The sequence below is a fragment of the Helicoverpa armigera genome, chromosome 25, assembly GCF_030705265.1.
Source record: "Helicoverpa armigera isolate CAAS_96S chromosome 25, ASM3070526v1, whole genome shotgun sequence".
NCBI classification, from domain to species: domain Eukaryota; kingdom Metazoa; phylum Arthropoda; class Insecta; order Lepidoptera; family Noctuidae; genus Helicoverpa; species Helicoverpa armigera.
In genome coordinates this window covers 4,864,778-4,884,638 of record NC_087144.1, presented here as the reverse complement: position 1 = coordinate 4,884,638, position 19,861 = coordinate 4,864,778, and the positions used below count along the sequence as shown (strand labels likewise).

At 36.3% G+C, this 19,861-nt stretch overlaps 1 protein-coding gene and 1 long non-coding RNA gene across 2 annotated transcripts; both read left to right on the top strand.

Moving 5' to 3' along the window:
* The first annotated feature begins 230 nt into the window (after positions 1-230).
* Positions 231-4,003, top strand: LOC126055621 (uncharacterized). The gene is made up of 2 exons (XR_007511575.2): positions 231-1,041; positions 3,302-4,003. It is a non-coding gene; the product is annotated as an uncharacterized LOC126055621 (long non-coding RNA).
* Positions 4,004-9,052: 5,049 nt separating this feature from the next.
* Positions 9,053-19,555, top strand: LOC110381624 (nascent polypeptide-associated complex subunit alpha, muscle-specific form). The gene is made up of 3 exons (XM_021341974.3): positions 9,053-10,074; positions 10,675-10,741; positions 14,607-19,555. Exons 2-3 carry the CDS (start codon positions 10,684-10,686, stop codon positions 18,020-18,022), a joined length of 3,474 nt encoding a protein of 1,157 aa, XP_021197649.3. The 5' UTR covers positions 9,053-10,074; positions 10,675-10,683; the 3' UTR covers positions 18,023-19,555.
* Positions 19,556-19,861: the final 306 nt, after the last annotated feature.

The following is a 19,861-nucleotide window of genomic DNA, read 5'->3' as shown; positions in this document are numbered from 1 at the left end:
GTACTTAACCTTTTCACCGCCACGCCATATCGGTATTCCCTTGCCCTGTACGCCAAGCCCGAAAATCTTAATTTTAAATATCTACTAAAAAATACATAAAAGTAATGATTTAATAGGTTTATTTTGTATTTTTCTGCGACCTGTTTTTTGTCGAGTATAGCCGTCGTTGGCGCACAGGGCACGCTTGCTCATGTCGGCTATAGCCGACATTGGCGTTCAAAAGGTTAAGCAAAACCACAGATAGAATATTGGAAAAGGCTATTAGTGTACAGCAGTGTACAGTCTAAGTACGGATTAGTAAAAAAAATAAGTGTATTTAGGTATTATTACGGAACCACTCCTGCTCCAAAGTTCTTGGTTATTTTAAAATAGTTTTTGTTAAATATTGTACCTACGTATTTTTTCCATTGCGAGTAACACTAAACTGGCGGGGATTTCCCACCCATAACATTTTAATAGTACTAAATCAAAATATGTACACAAAGCAAACGTAAAAATTAGCATTGAAATGTACCATACGGCTTAGATTAACGACAATATCCTTTGTCTTTGTCTGTCACATTCCAAACGAAAGAGATGTCTGTACTGATATGCCAAGAATGTTGATGTACGATGTACTGAAACGTGACTTTTATTAAAGTTTCAAGTCAAGGTTAGCATACATTCAACGTTCGAGATATAAAAACATTGCAAATTGTTTAGTGGACTGATTTGTGTGTTTTATAGGTTTTACATAAGAAGTTTAAATCAGTTCTCAAGCGTTTATCTCTTGGATAAGAATCCGTTAACTTAGATAGGTACTAATAAGTTTATCAAGTGATCCTGTGATTGTCATCAACTATCAGTGCAAAACGTAAAAAAAAGTAGGGCCTACCACAAACTTATCTGAAATGGTAAGCTCTATGAATATGGATTTAGATTTAATATGGCAAGTCAAATTACATCCAGAGTTATATGATACACAACATGTAGATTTTCAAAATTCTAAAGTTCGAGATGCCACATGGATATCAATAGCTGCTGAAATACAATTTACAACTAGTAAGTATCAATTAAGTATGTATATATAATATAAAATAAATAAAATAAAATAATGTTTATTGACAAAATCTAGCTAATACCTAACTGTGGATTAGGTACTCTATAACTGATCCATTCATTGTTTTGAGATTGGAGATACCTACTCGTAATAAGTTCGTAAATGAGGAAAACTTAATGGTAGTTTCAATCTGTTTTCGAAAACTTTACTATTGTTTCTTTCTATGTAGGCACTTATCTGTTATGTTGTTTTCTGTAAAAAGAAGGGGATATTGAAAACATCTTTGCACCACCACGGACTAATAAAAAAAGTAAGGACTCCGCACCGCGCCGCGATATTATAGGTATGTATACCCTATTCACCGAGCCGTGAGCCAAAACGTCACATTTTTAGGTAAAATGTTCGCAGTAGTTGTATCTGTGGTCTACAATTTAGTAGGGTTCTATGTTTGACATTCAAGTCTTCTAGGTTCTCTTACATGTAAACGATTTAATACCTACATATTTAATTAAAATTTAAGAAAATAATTTACGCCATTTTTTATATTTTATTTCAAATACGTTTGAACGGATTACGTAAGTTCTACAGATATCGTTCTAAAATATCATTTCTAATGTTGTCAGTGTATTACTTCCGTAGTTATTTTTATAAAATATGTTCACTAGGTACTTAAATCGTGACTTATAAAGAACCCTTTTAATGGTCTGTTTACCATTTGGCTCATGGCTCCGTGAATAGGGTACCTATAGCAAGTGAAGCAACATTTATACTGTCAATGTGTGCGTTACGGGGATGCCAGCTAGACACAAAATTCTCCCGTCATTGATGCCTGTAGCACACCTCCGCTGCGAAACCCAAAGGGCGAAACCGCCATAGTTTCGCTGTGAGTTGTGAGTTGTTGGGCGGTGAAACAATAGCGAAATTCCCTGCTCTAAAGTACAAAACTGACTATGACTTTGTCTCTTTCTAACATGATTTCGCTCATTTGCTTAGGCGCCGTCTACATCTCCGCCCGTCCGCCAGGGTCGCCCAACAACTCACAACTCACAGCGAAACTATGGCGGTTTCGCCCTTTGGGTTTCGCAGCGGAGGTGTGCTACAGGCATGAGTGCTTCAGAGTGTCGGGAGTCTGAAAATGGTAGCTACTTATATTTCTGACACACACAGTTTAAATAAAAAGAAAGTGAGCCTCCAATCTGATATCGGAATGGCGGTGTAAATTAAATACCTATAACTCTATTGGTTGAGTTTCAGTTTTTTGTTTTATCTGAATGATAAAGTAGGTACTTGCAAATACACAAAATTCATCAATTTTCTTGTTTGCTATAGTTATCGGCACGGATATTGAGCTCTCGGCGGAAGAGTGGGGATCGCTTTGCGCACTGTACACTAAGGCAATAAACCAATAAATCACTTCTGCGCAGGTGAAGGTCAGGGCTCAATATCCGTGCCGATAACTATATCGACGTGCAATAAATATGGAGGTAGGTTTTAGAAAAAAAATACAATGTGCGTTTGAGTGATTTGTTTTCAAAGTAAAGTACTTAGTAGTAAAGGAAGAGATTTCTTATGAAATAAGCTGTGCCTTTGTACTATCTATTCTATTTTTCTTCTTGTCTGTATTCTGTGTGTGTACATAAACTATTAAATTAAATAAAGTACTTAACAATAAAATGTAAAGTAGTAATAAAAATACAGGGGAAAATGAAATTGAAAATTGACCTTTACACGAAGGCCTCATTTACGGAGACGCGGGGCGTCTCGCGTCGCGTGTGGCGTGGCGTCTCTAGCGTGTAGCGAAGCACGCGGCGGGCAACGCGGCGGCGCACGCTCGCCTCGATCAAATCGACTAGTTTTATGTTGGCGAGAGATGGGAGCCATATTATAATTGCCGCTGCGTGCGCCGCCGCGATAAACGCCGCGTGGGACGCGTCGGTGCCATCCGCGGGCTCGGCCGCAAAAAACGCCCTAATTCAAACAAACGCGTCTTAAATCGCTTCTACGTAAACGCACTCATACAACGCCATATATTTGAATTCAGTGCGGGCCGCGCCGCTCAACGCAACGCGTGACGCCCCGCGTCTCCGTAAATGAGTCCTAGGTAAGGCCACTTACGCGTGCGTGTAGGTAGGTTCGTATTTACACGGAGCTTGTTTTGGATGCTTCACTTTTTATGTAGGTGACGCGGAATCCTAGATTTTTTTTACTTAAAGGATTTAAAAAAATAATAATAATAACAAAATTCTATACTTTCATCCACAGAATTCGTATGCAGTAGCAGATGGAAGGAATTGGAAAAGAACTTTAGAGAAATGATAATTGCAAAAAGAAATGATATACCCTGCAAAAGACCGGGATATACCCGACAGATGTTATTCCTAGCTCCGTTTATACATGCCGAAGAAGATATTCTAGAGGGCAAAATATCAAGATCCACAGCATCCAGTTCCACAGATCCACTAATCGATTTCTTCTTAAGCATGGGGAAGATTGTCCAAAAATTCGATAAGACAACTCAAGTAGAAATGAAAAATAAAGTATTTCAATTGGTCCGTAACGCAGAGATGTCAATGGATGGGAACAAACCTGCTTATTTTCCGTCATGGGGATGGCCTTTCATATTGTTTACTGTGTTTTTTATTTTATCAAACTATCCGAATAAAATCATTAGGTACTTAGATCACAATTAAACCACCGATAACATAATTTACGAAATACTTGTAAAACCAGAAGGTACTTCAAGATTGAATTTCTTTTTTATTCTACATCATAATATACTTAACCCTCACTGATTATAGGAGTTAATATTGATGAAAGCGCAATTATTTTACGTCTTTGGTGCCTATTATTACTTATTTTTAGCATTTTTTATTCTAAGATATTTTTGTCGTAATATTAAACAATGTATTTGGTAACCCATACGATAAATGGTATATTGTAAGCTTATAATTGCTATTAAAGTACCTACTCAAAATATTTATTCTTTATTTTTCATCCATCGGGGCTTGATTCTCCTAATTTTACCTAAACGACATACGATTGATATCCAACTGATATCCAATCACGACTCAATTACGATTGAGGTACCTATATGGGGCATTCCGAATCGTATTCGAACTGTAATGGACTTCCATTCAAATTCTACCAAGAATTTAAATGAAAACCGTTTTAAATCGTTTTTATGTAATTCAATAATGCATTATATTGTCTGCAATCGATTTACGATTGCAATATATGATTGTGCAGCAGACTACCCTATCCAACGACCAATGGCAAACCAATGGAATGTTATTGGAATACAATTCGTCTTATATTAGTAGCAGAATGCCCGCTAAGGTTAAAAGTACTATTGAGATTCCATTGATGTCCAATTGACACGTTATTCAATTAGCAGAATTGAACCCCTGTTACTTGTGTAAGTAATGGGAGAGCTGTAACCCATTTCTACCCTATGTCACATGCAGCACACTCCACCCTCTACAATTGCCTTAACGCAAGGTTTTAGGAAATAAAGTCAGTCATAGAAGTCGCAACATCCAATAAAAGAAAACCGGCTAAGTGTGAGTCGGACTCGCGCACGAAGGGTTCCGTACTAGAGCAAAGATTAGCAAAAAATCACGTTTGTTCTATGGGAGCCGTGAGAGCCCCCAAAATATTTATTTTATTCGAATTTTCAGTTAAAGAATTTTTTGTTATAGCGGCAACAAAAACACATAATCTGCGAAAATTTCAACTCTCTAACTATCACGGTTCATGAGATACAGCCTGGTGACAGACGGATGAACGGACAGAGGAGCGAAAACAATAGGTTCCCGTTTTACCCTTTTGGTACGGAACCCTAAAAACGAATGTTACCTAAACTGGGGGATGTGCTTCGGTTTAGGTAGGTAGCGTTATTTACTTACCTTACCTACTACCTCGCATTCCTAATACAAAACGTTACCCTAGTTCTCGAAACATTAGCTAACTACAAACGTTTTTTTTTGTTGAGAGTTGAAATACGACCAACGAATACCCACTACGTAGTAGCCTACGCATTATAATGTCATACTACATGTTCGCTAACGCATCAGTCAGACTGCTTTACAAATAAGTCTGACATCAATAGAAGCCACATGATAAACCGGTTGTTTGTGACAATAATGATTCATTCTACATTAAGCGCCGCGAGTAGAGTATCAAAACATTGATTATTACTTACCCACATTCGACTTCGCCGAGCTACGAAGTTATCGACGTTATCGTCATAATACTAAAATAAGTAAGTATAAACTAGTAACTGTATTCCTACCTCGGCCTGCTTGCCAGAGCGAGAGACAGAATGTTCGCTTGACTGCCCGTGAACCGGTTCAAGCCGGAGCGTAGCGCGCATGTCGGCCTAGCGCCTCGCCCCGAGAACGTCGATACGAACCTTTTTTCTTCTTTTCTCGGATTGTATAAAAAAGCGGCGAGAGCGATATCTCTAGGGTTGATTCGTTAGAATATGTAAATGAAACCTGTTTTGCTAGGTACCTATCCATTTTGAGGGTGATAATTAGGTCAATTAAATATACCTATTTAGATGAGAAGTAAACATTAAGGTATTTTTACCTGGGTAAGTATGTACCTATTTACATGATGGATTTTCAGAACATGACACAGTGTTTATTGAGGTTACTTAGATAGAGGCGGCCTTGACGATCAATTAAATTGCGCAATTTTTTGATCGTATAATTGAACATTGCGCAATTTTATTGATCGTATAGGGTCATTTCGCCTGTTCGCGACCATCGCCCAGTTCGCGTCCATTTTGCCGATCTCCTTTAAAAAAACTTCGAAAACAAGATAATTAACACACCAATCAAACGAAAGATCGTTACCGCTAATACGTTAATGTATAAGAGGCACGCACAGATAGACAAAAGTTCTGTGCGTCCAACCAATCCTTTTAGAAAAAATAATTAGTCTAGGCTCTTCAACAAGAAAGCGCAAACACGTTGAATTTTAGATAAAAATTAGTGTGCAGCCGCGTGTTTGATGGTAAGTTTTATATTGTTTTATGTGAATTTTGGGATAGATAGCTATTTCTACAGTTTAATGATGAATAAAGGTATAATGTTTTTTATGAATTTGGTAATGTTTTTTATATTTAACGAATAAAATAAGGTGGACGCGAATTACTACATCGAATTTTACAAAACTTCCACTTTGCGTCCACAATGGACGCGAACTAAAACTATCCTCTATACTAATAAACCAAATTGCGTCCACTGTTTTCGTTAAATACTTGCTTATAAAAAATAATTAAAACATGGGTACTGTTTAATATATTAAGATTAAACAGTAAATTTTTTATTTTTTTTTTGTTATTTTAAATTAAAAATCAACATTATCATCATTTAAAATTCACTTTAAAAAAATAAAAATAATTTTTCTCAACATTGGTTTAAGTAACTTAAAATTAGGCAATTAATTTTGAAACTTGAAAAATAAACAGTAATCAGTTCTGTTAATTTTACCCTAAAATCACAGGGAAAGACCCGCGTTGATTATAGTAAGTTTTTGGCCATATTAAATTAACAAAACAATATAACAATTTTGTCTAAACATACAACTAAAAGAATTGTTGAGTCAATAAATTATCAGACAAGGCATATTCTTTGAATATTTTTTTTATCGATTTATTCTTCTCTCGAATATCATTTAATGCTTTCTTTAAGTCTTCTTCTGTGTATGTTGTCTTTTCCTTCTTTTTTCCTGTATCCGAAGAACTTATCTTAAATGAAATTACTGAATATATTAAGATTAAACAGTACATTTTTTTTATTAAGATATATTCGTGGTTATAATTAAATTATATTTTTTTTATGAAGATATATACGTGGTTCTAATTAAATTATAATTTTTCTATTTTTTATTAAGATATATATATATATATATACGTGGTTATAATTAAATTATAATTATAATTTAAATATTTAATTATAATTTAAATATTTAATTATAATTTAATTATAACCACGTATATATCTTAATAAAAAAAATTACTGTTTAATCTTATTTTAAGTTACTTAACTACTAACTACTTACCAATGTTGAGAAGAATTATTTTTATTTTTTTAAAGTGAATTTTAAATGATGATAATGTTGAATTTTAATAATTAAGTTTATTGTTAAATAAAGAAATTGACCTAATACAATCTTTCTTTATTAATTCTTAAAAAAAACACCCCTATATTCCTTTTCTAAGCTACTGGACGCGAACTGGACCATGGGTGGACGCGAATTGGATTTTGTGGACGCAAACTGGGTAAAACGCCTAATTTTGAGGTTTATCGATTTAAATAGAAAACGTAAGATATTTCTAATACAACTGAAAGTTAATCTTAAAATAGAGTATATAAGGAATACATTACACAAATTTGACATGGAAATGAGTGCTGGAGCATTTTTATTATCGCCGTCAAACTTGCCAACTGCACTAAATGGTCGCCAACAGGCGAAATGACCCTAATTGAACATTGCGCAACTTTCTTCAGATTATTTTTATGGCGCTATGTAGTTTATAGTTATTGTTACTTACGATAAATAATATTGTGCAACAAAAACTTGATTAATTAAATCCTTAATTTTGGCATGATTTTAACGAACTTTTTGATCTAACTTCAATAAATAAGTATGTACCTATGCACCATATCGTAACGTTGCACACTGCGCAATTATATTTTTTGTGGCTAAAGCATTTTTTTTTAGTTTTATCTCTTACCATACCAAATAACGGACATAACTAGGTACTTATTTTGTTTTCATTAAAACACAGTGTAAAATATGAGAACCATTGCATAAATCTTTACCCAGTGCGATAAGAAAGTTTATGAAACTTATTTCTTGCTTTTTCTCTGTAACAAACAAGGTATGTCGACTCAACGGACAGTCACAGGTGCTTTTTTTAAACTTAGGTAGGTACAACTACTTATATGTATAACTAGCTTCCGCCCGCGGCTTCGCTCGCGTAGAGTTCGGTTATATCGCGTTTCCAATAGGATTCTTTAAAAGTCCGGGATAAAAACTATCCTATGTTCTTTCTCAAGGTTAACTCTATCTCTGTACAAAATTTTATTAAAACCAGTTCAGTGATTTAGATGTGAAAGCGTAACATACAGACAGACAGACAGAGTTACTTTCGGATTTATAATATTAGTATAATCATCGGCAGGGATATTGAGCCCCGACCTTCACCTGCGCAGAAGCGATTTATTGCCTTATGTGTAGGTACAGTGCGCAAAGCGATCCGCCGAGAGCTCAATATCCGTGCCTATAACTATAGGGATGACTATAGACTCTTAAACAACGTCCATCATATTAACTAGAAACTGTATTAATCTTTCCCCACAACCCTTATATCTTCCCCTTGTTCCACTTCCCATTGTTCCACTCTTGTCCATTTTTTTTTCTTTTAGGCTACAAAGGCATTCTTTCTTTGTCTGTCGGTCTATCCGGCTTTTACGGCAAAACTATTGGAGGTAGGAACGGGTTTATGTCACTGTACCTGTACCTACTGTACCGAAAATAACAGATAGACTCAAAAAAAGGATATTTTCTACTTTTTAAATGTACTTTTATAACCTAGATGCAATAAACAAACCTCCCGAAACACCGCGTGAATAGGTACCTGGGCCCGGGGAGGAGCCGCGGGCGGTTAAAGTTATCGGCACGGATAATGAGCTCTCGGCGGAAGAGTGGGGATCGCTTTGCGGTACACTTAAGGCAATAAACCAATAAATCAGTTCTGCGCAGGTGAAGGTCAGGGCTCAATATCCTTGCCGATGATTATACTTGTTACTGAATGAATAAAAAAAATAGAAGTATATGTAAGTAGTATTTTAGGTAAGTATTCTATTCTGTGCCTGTCATCAAAAATCGTTTCAACCAGCTCCACCTCACCATACTTAGTAAATAACAAATAATCGTAATATTTTTATCGTTATTGCTGTTTCTATTAGAACGTTAAAAGACCTAAACTACTTTGTTGCGGAGCTAAGCGAAACAAGTTACGCTTAACCCACTTCGCTCATTTATAATTCCGTGACTCAACACAACTCAATGTTCCGGCTCAATCCGCAACATTATTATTATTCCGTCGACATAGCGTTCAATTCGGCGTTGTGTGCCGATCGCGCTGCCACTTGAGCCGCGAGTCGAGTGAGCGAGGTCATTACGGATAAAATGGGGGCGAACCATTCCGATAATAAACCACTGTGTTGGTCTCAGTTATTTATGCTTACGATAAAATGATGGCGCTTTAAAGCGTGCAACAGAGACAGAAATATCGACTTGTGCTCTGCGTTTACCTAGCCAGACAAAGATAGGATACGCTACTGCCGACAACCGCTAGGAATTTGCCATCCGACCAATACTGGCAGTCCGCCATACTGGCATTGGCAACCGCGTCTGCCGAGTGCGACGTTTGCCTGTGAGTGAAAGGAACAAAGTTTCGGTCTGCCTCGATCGTCGGTAAAATGAGAGTTTGAGAGTGCGTTTCGATCGAAAGCGTAGGTTAGCCACTTTGTTCTGTTGATACGAGAATTGGGTATAGAAAAAAAAATTGAATTTGTATAGTTAATTGAATTAGCATATTATACTAAACTTAAACATAAACCTGAGAGCAAGAGGTCAGAAAGCAATTTCTGCTCAGCGCTTGATTAGACTTTTTGACAGCACTCGTTTATTTGGCCGGCCATTTTGTATTTTCTTGCAGTAGAGCAGCAGAATCGAAGTGACAGAAGTTCGCGGAAAATAAATTATTTGCATTTTGTTATTATTCGTGATCGTTTTCTCAAGGTTATCATTTAACACGGAGAAAGCCGGAAAAGTGGTGAATGTGTTATTGTGTTTGCGGAGTGACGATATCACCCAGTGTTATGACTTTATTGTAAACTTGTGTTGGATTGGTGTGTGCCGACTTTGAATTCGAGTTTCCAATGATTATGAACAAAATCACTGTGAAATAAGTGTGAAAAGCAAATACAAATATTATTGGTGTCCGGATAATGATTGTAAGTGTTAATTAATTATTGTATTTCCATTGTTTTGTGGCATGAGTTTTTGATTGAATGTTTTGAGTTTGCATCAAGTTGTTTGGATCGTTGAAAATACAACTAATTAATTATCCGAGAAGTGAATTGTTGTTTAAATCATTCGTTATTTAATCTAAATAACTATGTGCACTATTTGCTTGAATAAAGCTAGATAGTAAAAATTCTTATTGAACTATGAATGTTTTGCTATAAATATTTTGGTTATAAGTAACCTATCGAAACCACTTTGAATTAGAACACAAAACAATTTACTTAATTTCATAGTGCTTTGTCTTTTTAGCTAATATTACTAACATTTTGGTGTTTGTGAAATGTGTTGTTATTGTTAATATCTGTGAATGAGTCTATAATATAATTAACTTAAAACAATAAAATTCAACACTAAAATAATTTAACAATAATAACCTAGATGTAAAATACTGGTGCAGTGTGATAAAACATATTCAAAATAAATGTAAAATGAGAAACTACATTGTAACCATAGAGTGATAGAACAAAATTACAAATGAATTCTTATAAAGAGGTTGAATTAAAATAATGATTATAACTTGTTCACAGGCATCGTAGATGATGGCAACTAAGCATGACTCTGTTATGGCCTCGCCACCTACAAACAATGAATCAGGTTAGTCCAAGTTTCATTATATTTCAAAAATCAATGTCATTTGAAAAAAAAGTATGATTTTATGAAAGACGTTGTCTACTGTTAATACAGTACATAAACTGTATTTCCATTTTGTTCGAACATGAACCGTCTGATAAATCGGTCGTCCAATTTGTCACTATTTTTATACACTTGTCATGTAATTTGACTTAGCGGGTTCATTCAAGTCGATAAACAAGTGTTCATATTTATACATTTTCAATAATAATTAACTTAATTGAGCTACAGACAAATTGCTAAACTGATTATAAGTCTTATGGACAACATTTGCCCATTTTAGTTTGAAGGCTTATAGTAATGTGCTTCAAACTATTTTAGAGAGTAGCGCTTCAAAATATTTTAGTATATAGTAATGTGCTTCAAACTATTTTAGAGAGTAGCGCTTCAAAATATTTTAGTATATAGTAATGTGCTTCAAACTATTTTAGAGAGTAGCGCTTCAAAATATTTTAGTATGTAGTAATGTGCTTCAAACTATTTTAGAGAGTAGCGCTTCACGCTTCAAAATATTTTAGTATGTAGTAATGTGCTTCAAACTATTTTAGAGAGTAGCGCTTCAAAATATTTTAGTATGTAGTAATGTTACTCAAACTGTTTTAGTATGTAGTAATATGCCTCAAAATATTTTAGTATGTAGTAATATGCCTCAAATTATTTTAGTATGCAGTAATATTACTCAAACTGTTTTAGTAAGTATGTAGTAATATGCCTCAAATTATTTTAGTATGCAGTAATGTTACTCAAACTATTTTAGTATGTAGTAATGTGCCTCAAACTAATTTAGTAGAGTAGTTTTGTGCTATGAAGTATTTTAGAGTGTAGTAATGTGTTCCAAACTATTTTGGATATAACGTAATTGTGTCTCAAAAATTCTTATATGAAGTAATGTGTCTAAAATTCTTGTATGTAGTTATTTACTTGAAAAAATGTATTCTAAGTTTGGAGATAATAGGAAAATAGTTTTTTATGTTGCGATCAATAATAAGTTTGCTCACTTGTAATACAGGTAAAGCTAATCATGGCCATACTGATTAATAAAGTCAGGCCCAAGTTCACCTACATCATAAACGTCAGTTTTCTTCAAACTACTGTTTATTATGAATTTTCACATTCAATTTTGAAAGTAAACCGTTGATTTGAGAAATCAGGACTTTTATGTGTTCGGTGAAAGTGTTGGGCAAAATTTAGTTAACTAATGATTGATGACTAATGATTGAATGTGTTAGTTATGATTGAAGACTAATGATTATTTAGTTTAATCACGAGGTGATGACTAACGATTGATTAGTTTTAATCTTAATCGAATAATCATGATTATTTATTTATGATTGATTTTTTTTATACCGGGTAAAAATATTTTTCTGCATCTTAAAAAATACTGAATTGCACACAAAACGTTACTGTAGGTTAGTTTGGACTTTAGTGTTTTAGTGTAAAATTCAGTATTTTTTGGTGGTCAGATAAATACATGCCCCGGTAAAATACTCATAAGGCACTAAGAGGAAATCAAACGTTTGATACAGGGTGTAAGGTACAGCCCCTGAAAACTGAAACCATGGACTTAGACCATCATCGTAAGTAACGTACCAAAGGAATTTTTTCTCGGAAAAGAAATAAATTTGGTCTTTCTATACAAAATTAGCAGCCGACTTTTATATTTTGTATGCAGAGTCAAAAAATTTTTCATTTCCAAACCGAATTCCTTCAGTACTTTACTCAAGATGATGGTCTGAGACTTCGGTCAGCTGATCCTTACAGCCTGTATGTGTAGTGTACCAACACCTGTGCATCGAGCTTACTCATTAAAGTAAGTTCATGATTAAAACTAATTGATTAATACTATTGATGATTTGCGATTAACGAATTTATTCATGACTAATGATTGATCTCGTTAGTTATGATTAAATTAGTCATGACTAAATTAATCATGATTAGATCAATCATAATTGATCAATTGATTGAATAAATTAGTTGATTTGCCCAACACCTCAGGTAAGGCCATGGTTAGTTTTGTTTCATTATTTTAGTAGGAAACAAAAGATGTTCAGCTGGAATAAAATTTTGTTTTCGAGGCTGAAAATATACAACTGACAAAAATATCCCACAAAAAACATTTCATGTGAAATGTGTAGCTTTCACTGTGAGAAAGTAATCAGATCTTTTATAGGGTCAAGTTTCAAACCGTCCATGCCAGTTCTATGTATCTAGATATGATTTTACACAAGTTAAATATTTGATTATCATATGTCTGCTGTGCAAAATGAGTTTACAAGATCTACATCACGTGGCTTGACTATTTTCTTACTACAAAAGCTATAGTATAACAGAAAGAATTTTATTTAAGCAGCCAACCTATGTCTGTACCAAATTTCACACAAATCGGTTCAGTAGACAGACTTACTTTCACATTTATGATATTAAGTTAGGATTAATAGTAAACAATTTAGCATTAAAGTTCCTTATTTATTCCTTATTATAATTTCCTAATTTGAGAGCAGACGACTCGTTTCTTTGTAACAAGTAATAAATAACAACAAATACTGAAAAGTAGAATTAAATAAATATTTTGGGAGGCTCCCATACAACAAAGTGATTTTTTGTCCGTTTTATAAATAATGGTACGGAACCCTTCGTGCGCGAGTCCGACTCGCACTTGGCCGGTTTTTTTTCTGTCCGTTGTACGCTTAAATCTTCAAAACTACCTAACCGATATCTATGAGGTTATTTTAATAGACTAATATCTATAGTAACATGTATCTTATAATAAAATAACATACACATGTACATTAAATAGTGGGGAAATACTGTTATCCCGGACGAAGCCGTAGCGGCTCGCTAGTTTATATAATATTGCTTTAAACCTAGTCGTGATGCTTATATTCAGGAAAGGCTTTCGTCTAACCAAACCGGTTCCGGGATCTTCAAGCCCTGCCAGCCTTGCAATCTGGTTATGTGGATATGCCATGACCTACAGATTATAGTAGCTAGCTACAGCTTACTCTTTTATACGAACCTATACTCCATTCGAGTGAGCAGTTAGCGTGAATTCTCCGACTGTTAGCGAGAAATTCAAATATCGCGTGTGTCGTTCACAATAAAATTAATAAAATGCGTTAATATACTGGTTAATATATGTTTGATTAACACTAAGAAAAAAATTATTTTTCAAACAAAGTAAATAGAACAAAAATGTGCGAAAATTAGACCACCATATGAAGGTCAGTCAATACAAACAACTGAAATTCTCCCTTGAAAACTGACAGCTGTCAAATGATCAAAACATTCGATACTCCTAACTTTATCTCTGCTTTACACATGAACAGTAAATTATAAAAACTAAAATGACTCCTGTGGTTAAACCACTGAATGGATTAGGTATTTTTTTTTACAATTCGCCATAGAATACCATAAAGTATATGCAATAGGATTTAATGTGATTGTGAACGACACACCCTGTATAAAATAGTGTTATGATGGTTTATCTAAGTTAATATTATGAAGATTTTATAATTCGGGGAAATAATATAAAATGAAAGTAGTAAAGCTCCGAAAGTTATATCAATTAAATGTAACTCGAAATATTATTGTGCAATGCTTCCTGTTTCAACCGTAATGATATCGTTATCTTCCACTATTCAGGAAAAAAAATTAAAGTCTGACTTTTTAGTAACTAAAATGATGATTGTGTCTTAACATCTTACTATATCTTACACTATATCCAGTCATGTCGGACCCACAGTGTATTTTATATTCACTTTCTTCCTTCTGTTATAATTTTTTTCATTTTAAAACATACCACTAAAAATGATGTTGTTCTCCTTTGCAGATGATGAGGCACAGGACTCCGTAGGCTCCGATCCTGAACAAGAGGAAGAAGAGAAACAGACTGATTCCTCGAATGTCGCGAACATTCTGAAGAGGCTCCAGTCCACTTGTGCTCTCATCAAAAAGCCGAAACAGGAGTATCATTGCTTTACTTGCGACGAAGATTTTCAGGATTGGGAGGACCTAGAGAATCATCTGATTCAGCACGTTTCACTGCCGTCCGTGGTACTTGACAAGCTGCCTTCCGACGACGAGGATGCCCCTCCTTCTGGAGATGAGAACTGGTCAGATGAGGAAGAAGAAGCAGCCCCGCCCCCGCAAAAAGTCCCACCAACAAAAATTGACATATCACAATTGCTTAAAAAGACCGGTATCTCTTTGAAAAAACCTGACAATGGTGCCACGAATTCTGATTCAGCACTGAACAAGCTTAGCGGTTTAGGGTTTACTATAAAGAAGGGCAACACTCCCATAAAGAGTGAACCAGAACCGGAAAGTAATAACGACGTCATGCAAAAACTTGGTAAACTTGGAGGCATCAAACTTAAGTTAAAATCGGATGGGAACTCAAACTCTTTCAAAGTGATCAACGGGCTCAAAGATTTCACAGCATCAGATGAAGAGGAGGGAGGTAGTGGGAATGATGAGAGTAGAGAAGACGCTGAAGCTGATTTTGATGAGGACCCCGACAAGTCAGGCGAAAATGATTCCGATGGAGACAATGAACGAACTCCGCCCAGTACTCGCAAAACATCAGAAAGTGATGACTCTGAAAAATCTCCAAGGGTCAAACCCAATCAACTTAAACATTTGCAGGGATTGTCTATTATGCAAAAGAAGGGCCCTCCTACGCCCGTGAAGGTTCCAGTGCAGCAACTTAAACCGCCAGTGAGGCCTGCTGTCAAACAGACTCCGAAAAGAGGAGCCAACTCTTCAGTCTCATCCAAAGAAACTTCAGAGGAGAGAGAACTCCCAAGTAAGCCAACTACCCCAAATACCCCAACGCCAGAAAGACGAGAGTCACGTACAAGCCTAGATAACGTTGTTGTGAAGCAAGAAATAGAGACAGTTGAAACACAGTCGTCAAATGTTCCAATATTTAACACTCAAATTAAGTCTGAAAGATCTTCGCCGCCACCACTTGATGCAGCTTCTACTCCTATACTAGCTAAAGTAAAGTCCGAACCAGATGCATTGGCGTCGCACCAATCTGCGCCGCCTAGTACTTTGGAGCCACTTCTGCCTGTCACAAAAAAAGAAGAGCCAAGCGTTACTGTTATAGAGATAAATGGAGATTCCAACGACGAAGATGATGATTGTTGCGTGGTATCTGCAACACCAGCGCCTGACATCAAACCAGTTATTCCCAAGACTGAGAATCCCCCTGCGACGTACCCTCCACCGGCGTACCCGTCATCGCAGCCAAGCTTCAATTCCTCAACTATGCTCGGCAGTCGTCTGACCGCGCCTTCTACTGAGAAACAACATAACTTTAATTGGAACGCCCCTGATTCCAAACCACCTTTAGACATGCTCGAGAAAAGTGCTGATGACATTTTCGAGAGTCTATTGTCAAGCAGTGCAAAGAAAGAATCTATTTCAATATCGGACGCTAGTGAATACATATCCTTAGATACTTTAGGTCCTCGACATTCATGTGATGTGTGCAATACAAGATTTACTGATATAGCCTTGCTCGATGAGCACAGAAGGATGACGGGTCATACCAAATCGTTGGCGCTTCCATCATCGTCTTCAACTCTTATGCCTTACAATCCGAATTCAAACATATTGTCTTCAATACTACCTGTGAAGCATATTGCTGATCAGGTCGGGAAGCTATCGACCATTGGAGGAAGTGGGCCAGGTTTCACCCATCAGCAAAATGTCATGATCAATATCCAAGCTTACCCAGGAGCCGGAGGAATGATGATGAATCCGCAAGGATATAATTCTTATCCATCTTCCCAAAACAATATGCAACAAGACTACGGAAATAACATGTATGGCCCAGGGCAAACAATGCCTGGTACGTATCCAGGACAGGCTTACATGAATCAGCCCGGGTATGGGCAGTTCCAACAACCGATGTCTAAGCCGGGCGGGTATCCTGGGCAAATGCCGCAAGGTCAGTACCCGCCTTCGTCGTCTTACGCTTCTCCACTTCAGGGTATGCAGCAGGCTGTTTATGGACAAGCACCTTCCGGTGGAATGAACGCACAAATGGGCCAACCAATGGGACAAACGATGGGCCAAATGGGTCCACCTGGTGCACCCTACGTTCCTTCATCAAGTCCCGGCGGAGCTATGAAACCTCCTCCCGGTGGCATAAAGATTCAAAACGTGCAAACCTTTCCAGCGGGCCAACCAGTAGTTGGAATGCCCGGAACAGAAAATATGGGCGGACAACCTACAGCACCCGGTCAAACCGTAGGAGGACAGATGCCTGCACCAACTCAAATCAGAATGGCACCCGGTGCTAATATTACCGGCACACGACCACGCATGGCTAACCCTAGAGGACCACGACCTTCCATTAGACCTGGTATGCAAGTACATGCTCAAATTAGAGCTCAAAAACAAGGTGCGCGTATGCCCATGAAGAGGCCGGCAGGCATGGCCGGCGGCCCGGGCCAGAAGCGACGCCCAGACATGTTGCTACCGGGTAAACATGACAACGAGGACTGCCAGGTGATGGCCATGCAGAAACAAAGGGATGGCTTGCCCATGATCCAGAGCGTGCAAGGCGCGAAAGACAAACTTAATCTAGGCAGCCAAATATCTATCACTAAGAAGACTGTGAATAAAGAAGCTAACGCTATGGCGAATGTGCTTGCATCGCGAGGAATATCCATTAAACAGAAGCAGAAGAGTCGATCTCCGACTCCTGAACGGCCTCTCCCTCACATACCGAACCTGGGTGCTGGGATGAGCATCAAACACACTTCAAAATCTAGCAATTTCTCCATACCCGAAGCAAAAGTCGGTGGTGGTATGCTGTCCTGTAAAATATGCAAGAAAATGTTCATGAACCACAACTCGCTCTCGGTTCACATGTCGTCCGCGCATCCGCAGAGTAAACTGCCAGTGTTCAAGTGCGACGAGTGCCCGGCTTCGTATCCAAAGTCGTTACAGCTGCAGCACCACAAGAGAGTGTTCCACAACGTGACGGGGCCTAACAGAGAACTAGGGCTGCCTGTCGTGGACCTGTCACAAGAGGACAACCTCAAGCGATTGAGTAGTTTAGGCATATATAGTTTTATACCCTTAGCAAATAGGGAACAAGCTGGCGGCTGTTTCGGTATACCAGTAATCTCAGTACATAATGTACAAAATGGTATGACAAACAGTTTGCAAGCTTTAGGTGCAGACGGATTGCTAAGCTTAGGACCTCTTAAACCTCTACCGAACTCATAGACTGTGTAAATATACAGAAGTATTTAGAATGGACTTGTGTGCGGAGACTGTGATTACCTAGTTTTGTGTAGACAGAGTTTGGACAGCTAACAGTGTGGAAAAAACGTTATTTTTCTGTGTAAACTCCAAAAAGTTAAAACGGTTTTGCATTGAGTGAAATTATTTATATGTTTACATAAGATTATCCATACATATATTAATGTATAATGAACAGATAAAGTACATACATACTTCAAAGTCCAGATGGACACATGTAAAATTATATATTTTTTTATTATTATTTAACTGCAGTTGTAAAAGCATACTATTTAATAGTTAGTTACAACAACACACGCACAATTGAACAGAAATATATATTATCTTTGCGCCCTGATAAAACTGGGTCACCTATGATGGTCATCATCATTTTCCGAGACTTTTTCCAACTATGTTGGGGTCAGTGTGGGGTGATCACCTATGTCTATCTATCTGGTCCAAGCTGATACAAGAAATAATTGAATTTTGTGTATCATGTGATAAAATTTTAACTTATGTGACCTAAATTTTTAACAACTTTACTTACCTAGAAAATAATACATATAATGTAAGTAAAGTCAGAGATACATTAACTTCCGTGTTGACGCGTTTCGGCTTGGGCTCAATGTAGTAGAATATAAACCATAGGGTTGCCTATCCATTGATGTGGAATGGGTCTGTAGAAAATAAGAAATACTGACCAATTTCATTTGCTTTTTTGACATAAAATTATATGTTGGTGCACTCCATAGCCTCGCTCCACGTTCATAAACATGTCTTATCAGAAATAATATAATCTACAAACTATAGAAACTGTAATATGAAACAGCATTGCATCCCATTAATCAATGAAAAAAAAAAATAATAAGTTTTTTGTATTTTGAGAGCAGAAAATACCAGACTCAACATGTATTGTATTTTGTTTCAAAAATGGTTATTTAAATAACAATTATTCATTTAATTGGAATACTCAGTTATCTTCCTTCTCTGCTGCCAAATTATAAGAAAAGTTTAATTTGTTTAACACTTTTTTTGTTCCTAATAATGTTGCGAGTATGACTTCTAACTTTCATTATTTTAATATGTACTAGCATTAAGCTAAATTATGTTAGCTCCCTCTAAAGAACTTCAATGACGCATGAGTCATATCTGATACACACCAATTGTTTTACTATTGTCTGCATTGTAGACAGTGAAGTGGTTAGTGGTTATATACTATATATACATTATAGACTATATCCCAATTGTGTAAATGTCTCCAAATTGTGTAAAATGATTCCGTTTCTTTTTGTGTAAAATATTGAACATTTATTTTAACAAGGCGCATAAATTTTTTTCGCCTTGTACAAAACAGTAAGGTGTATACATACGTACATAGGCGTGAAAACAGGGATAAATAATACTGATTCTAATAAGCCTGCATTTTAAATTGGAAAAAAATATTGGGCACGTATCTTTTATTTTATCAAAAAAATAAATATTTACTTAAATATAACGCGACAGAGATTGAGAGTAAACTTAGAGGTGACATAACCCAAAATTCAGTCATGTTGTATCTATGTTGTTATTTGTTTGTGAGAGAAAAAAATGTGTCCAATTATTTAAGGGTTATCTAAAAGACGGACTAATTACTTTTTTTAATTCGCTATGCGTATTATATATCTTATTTTATAATTTGTGAAGATTATAAGTTTTGAAGCTATGTAAATATTAACTTCGTGGCGTGCACTTGGAGAGGCCTATGTCCAGCAGTGGACTGCGATAGGCTGATGATGATGATGATGAAATATTAACTTCTAATAAAATAATGCAAAAAAAAATTGT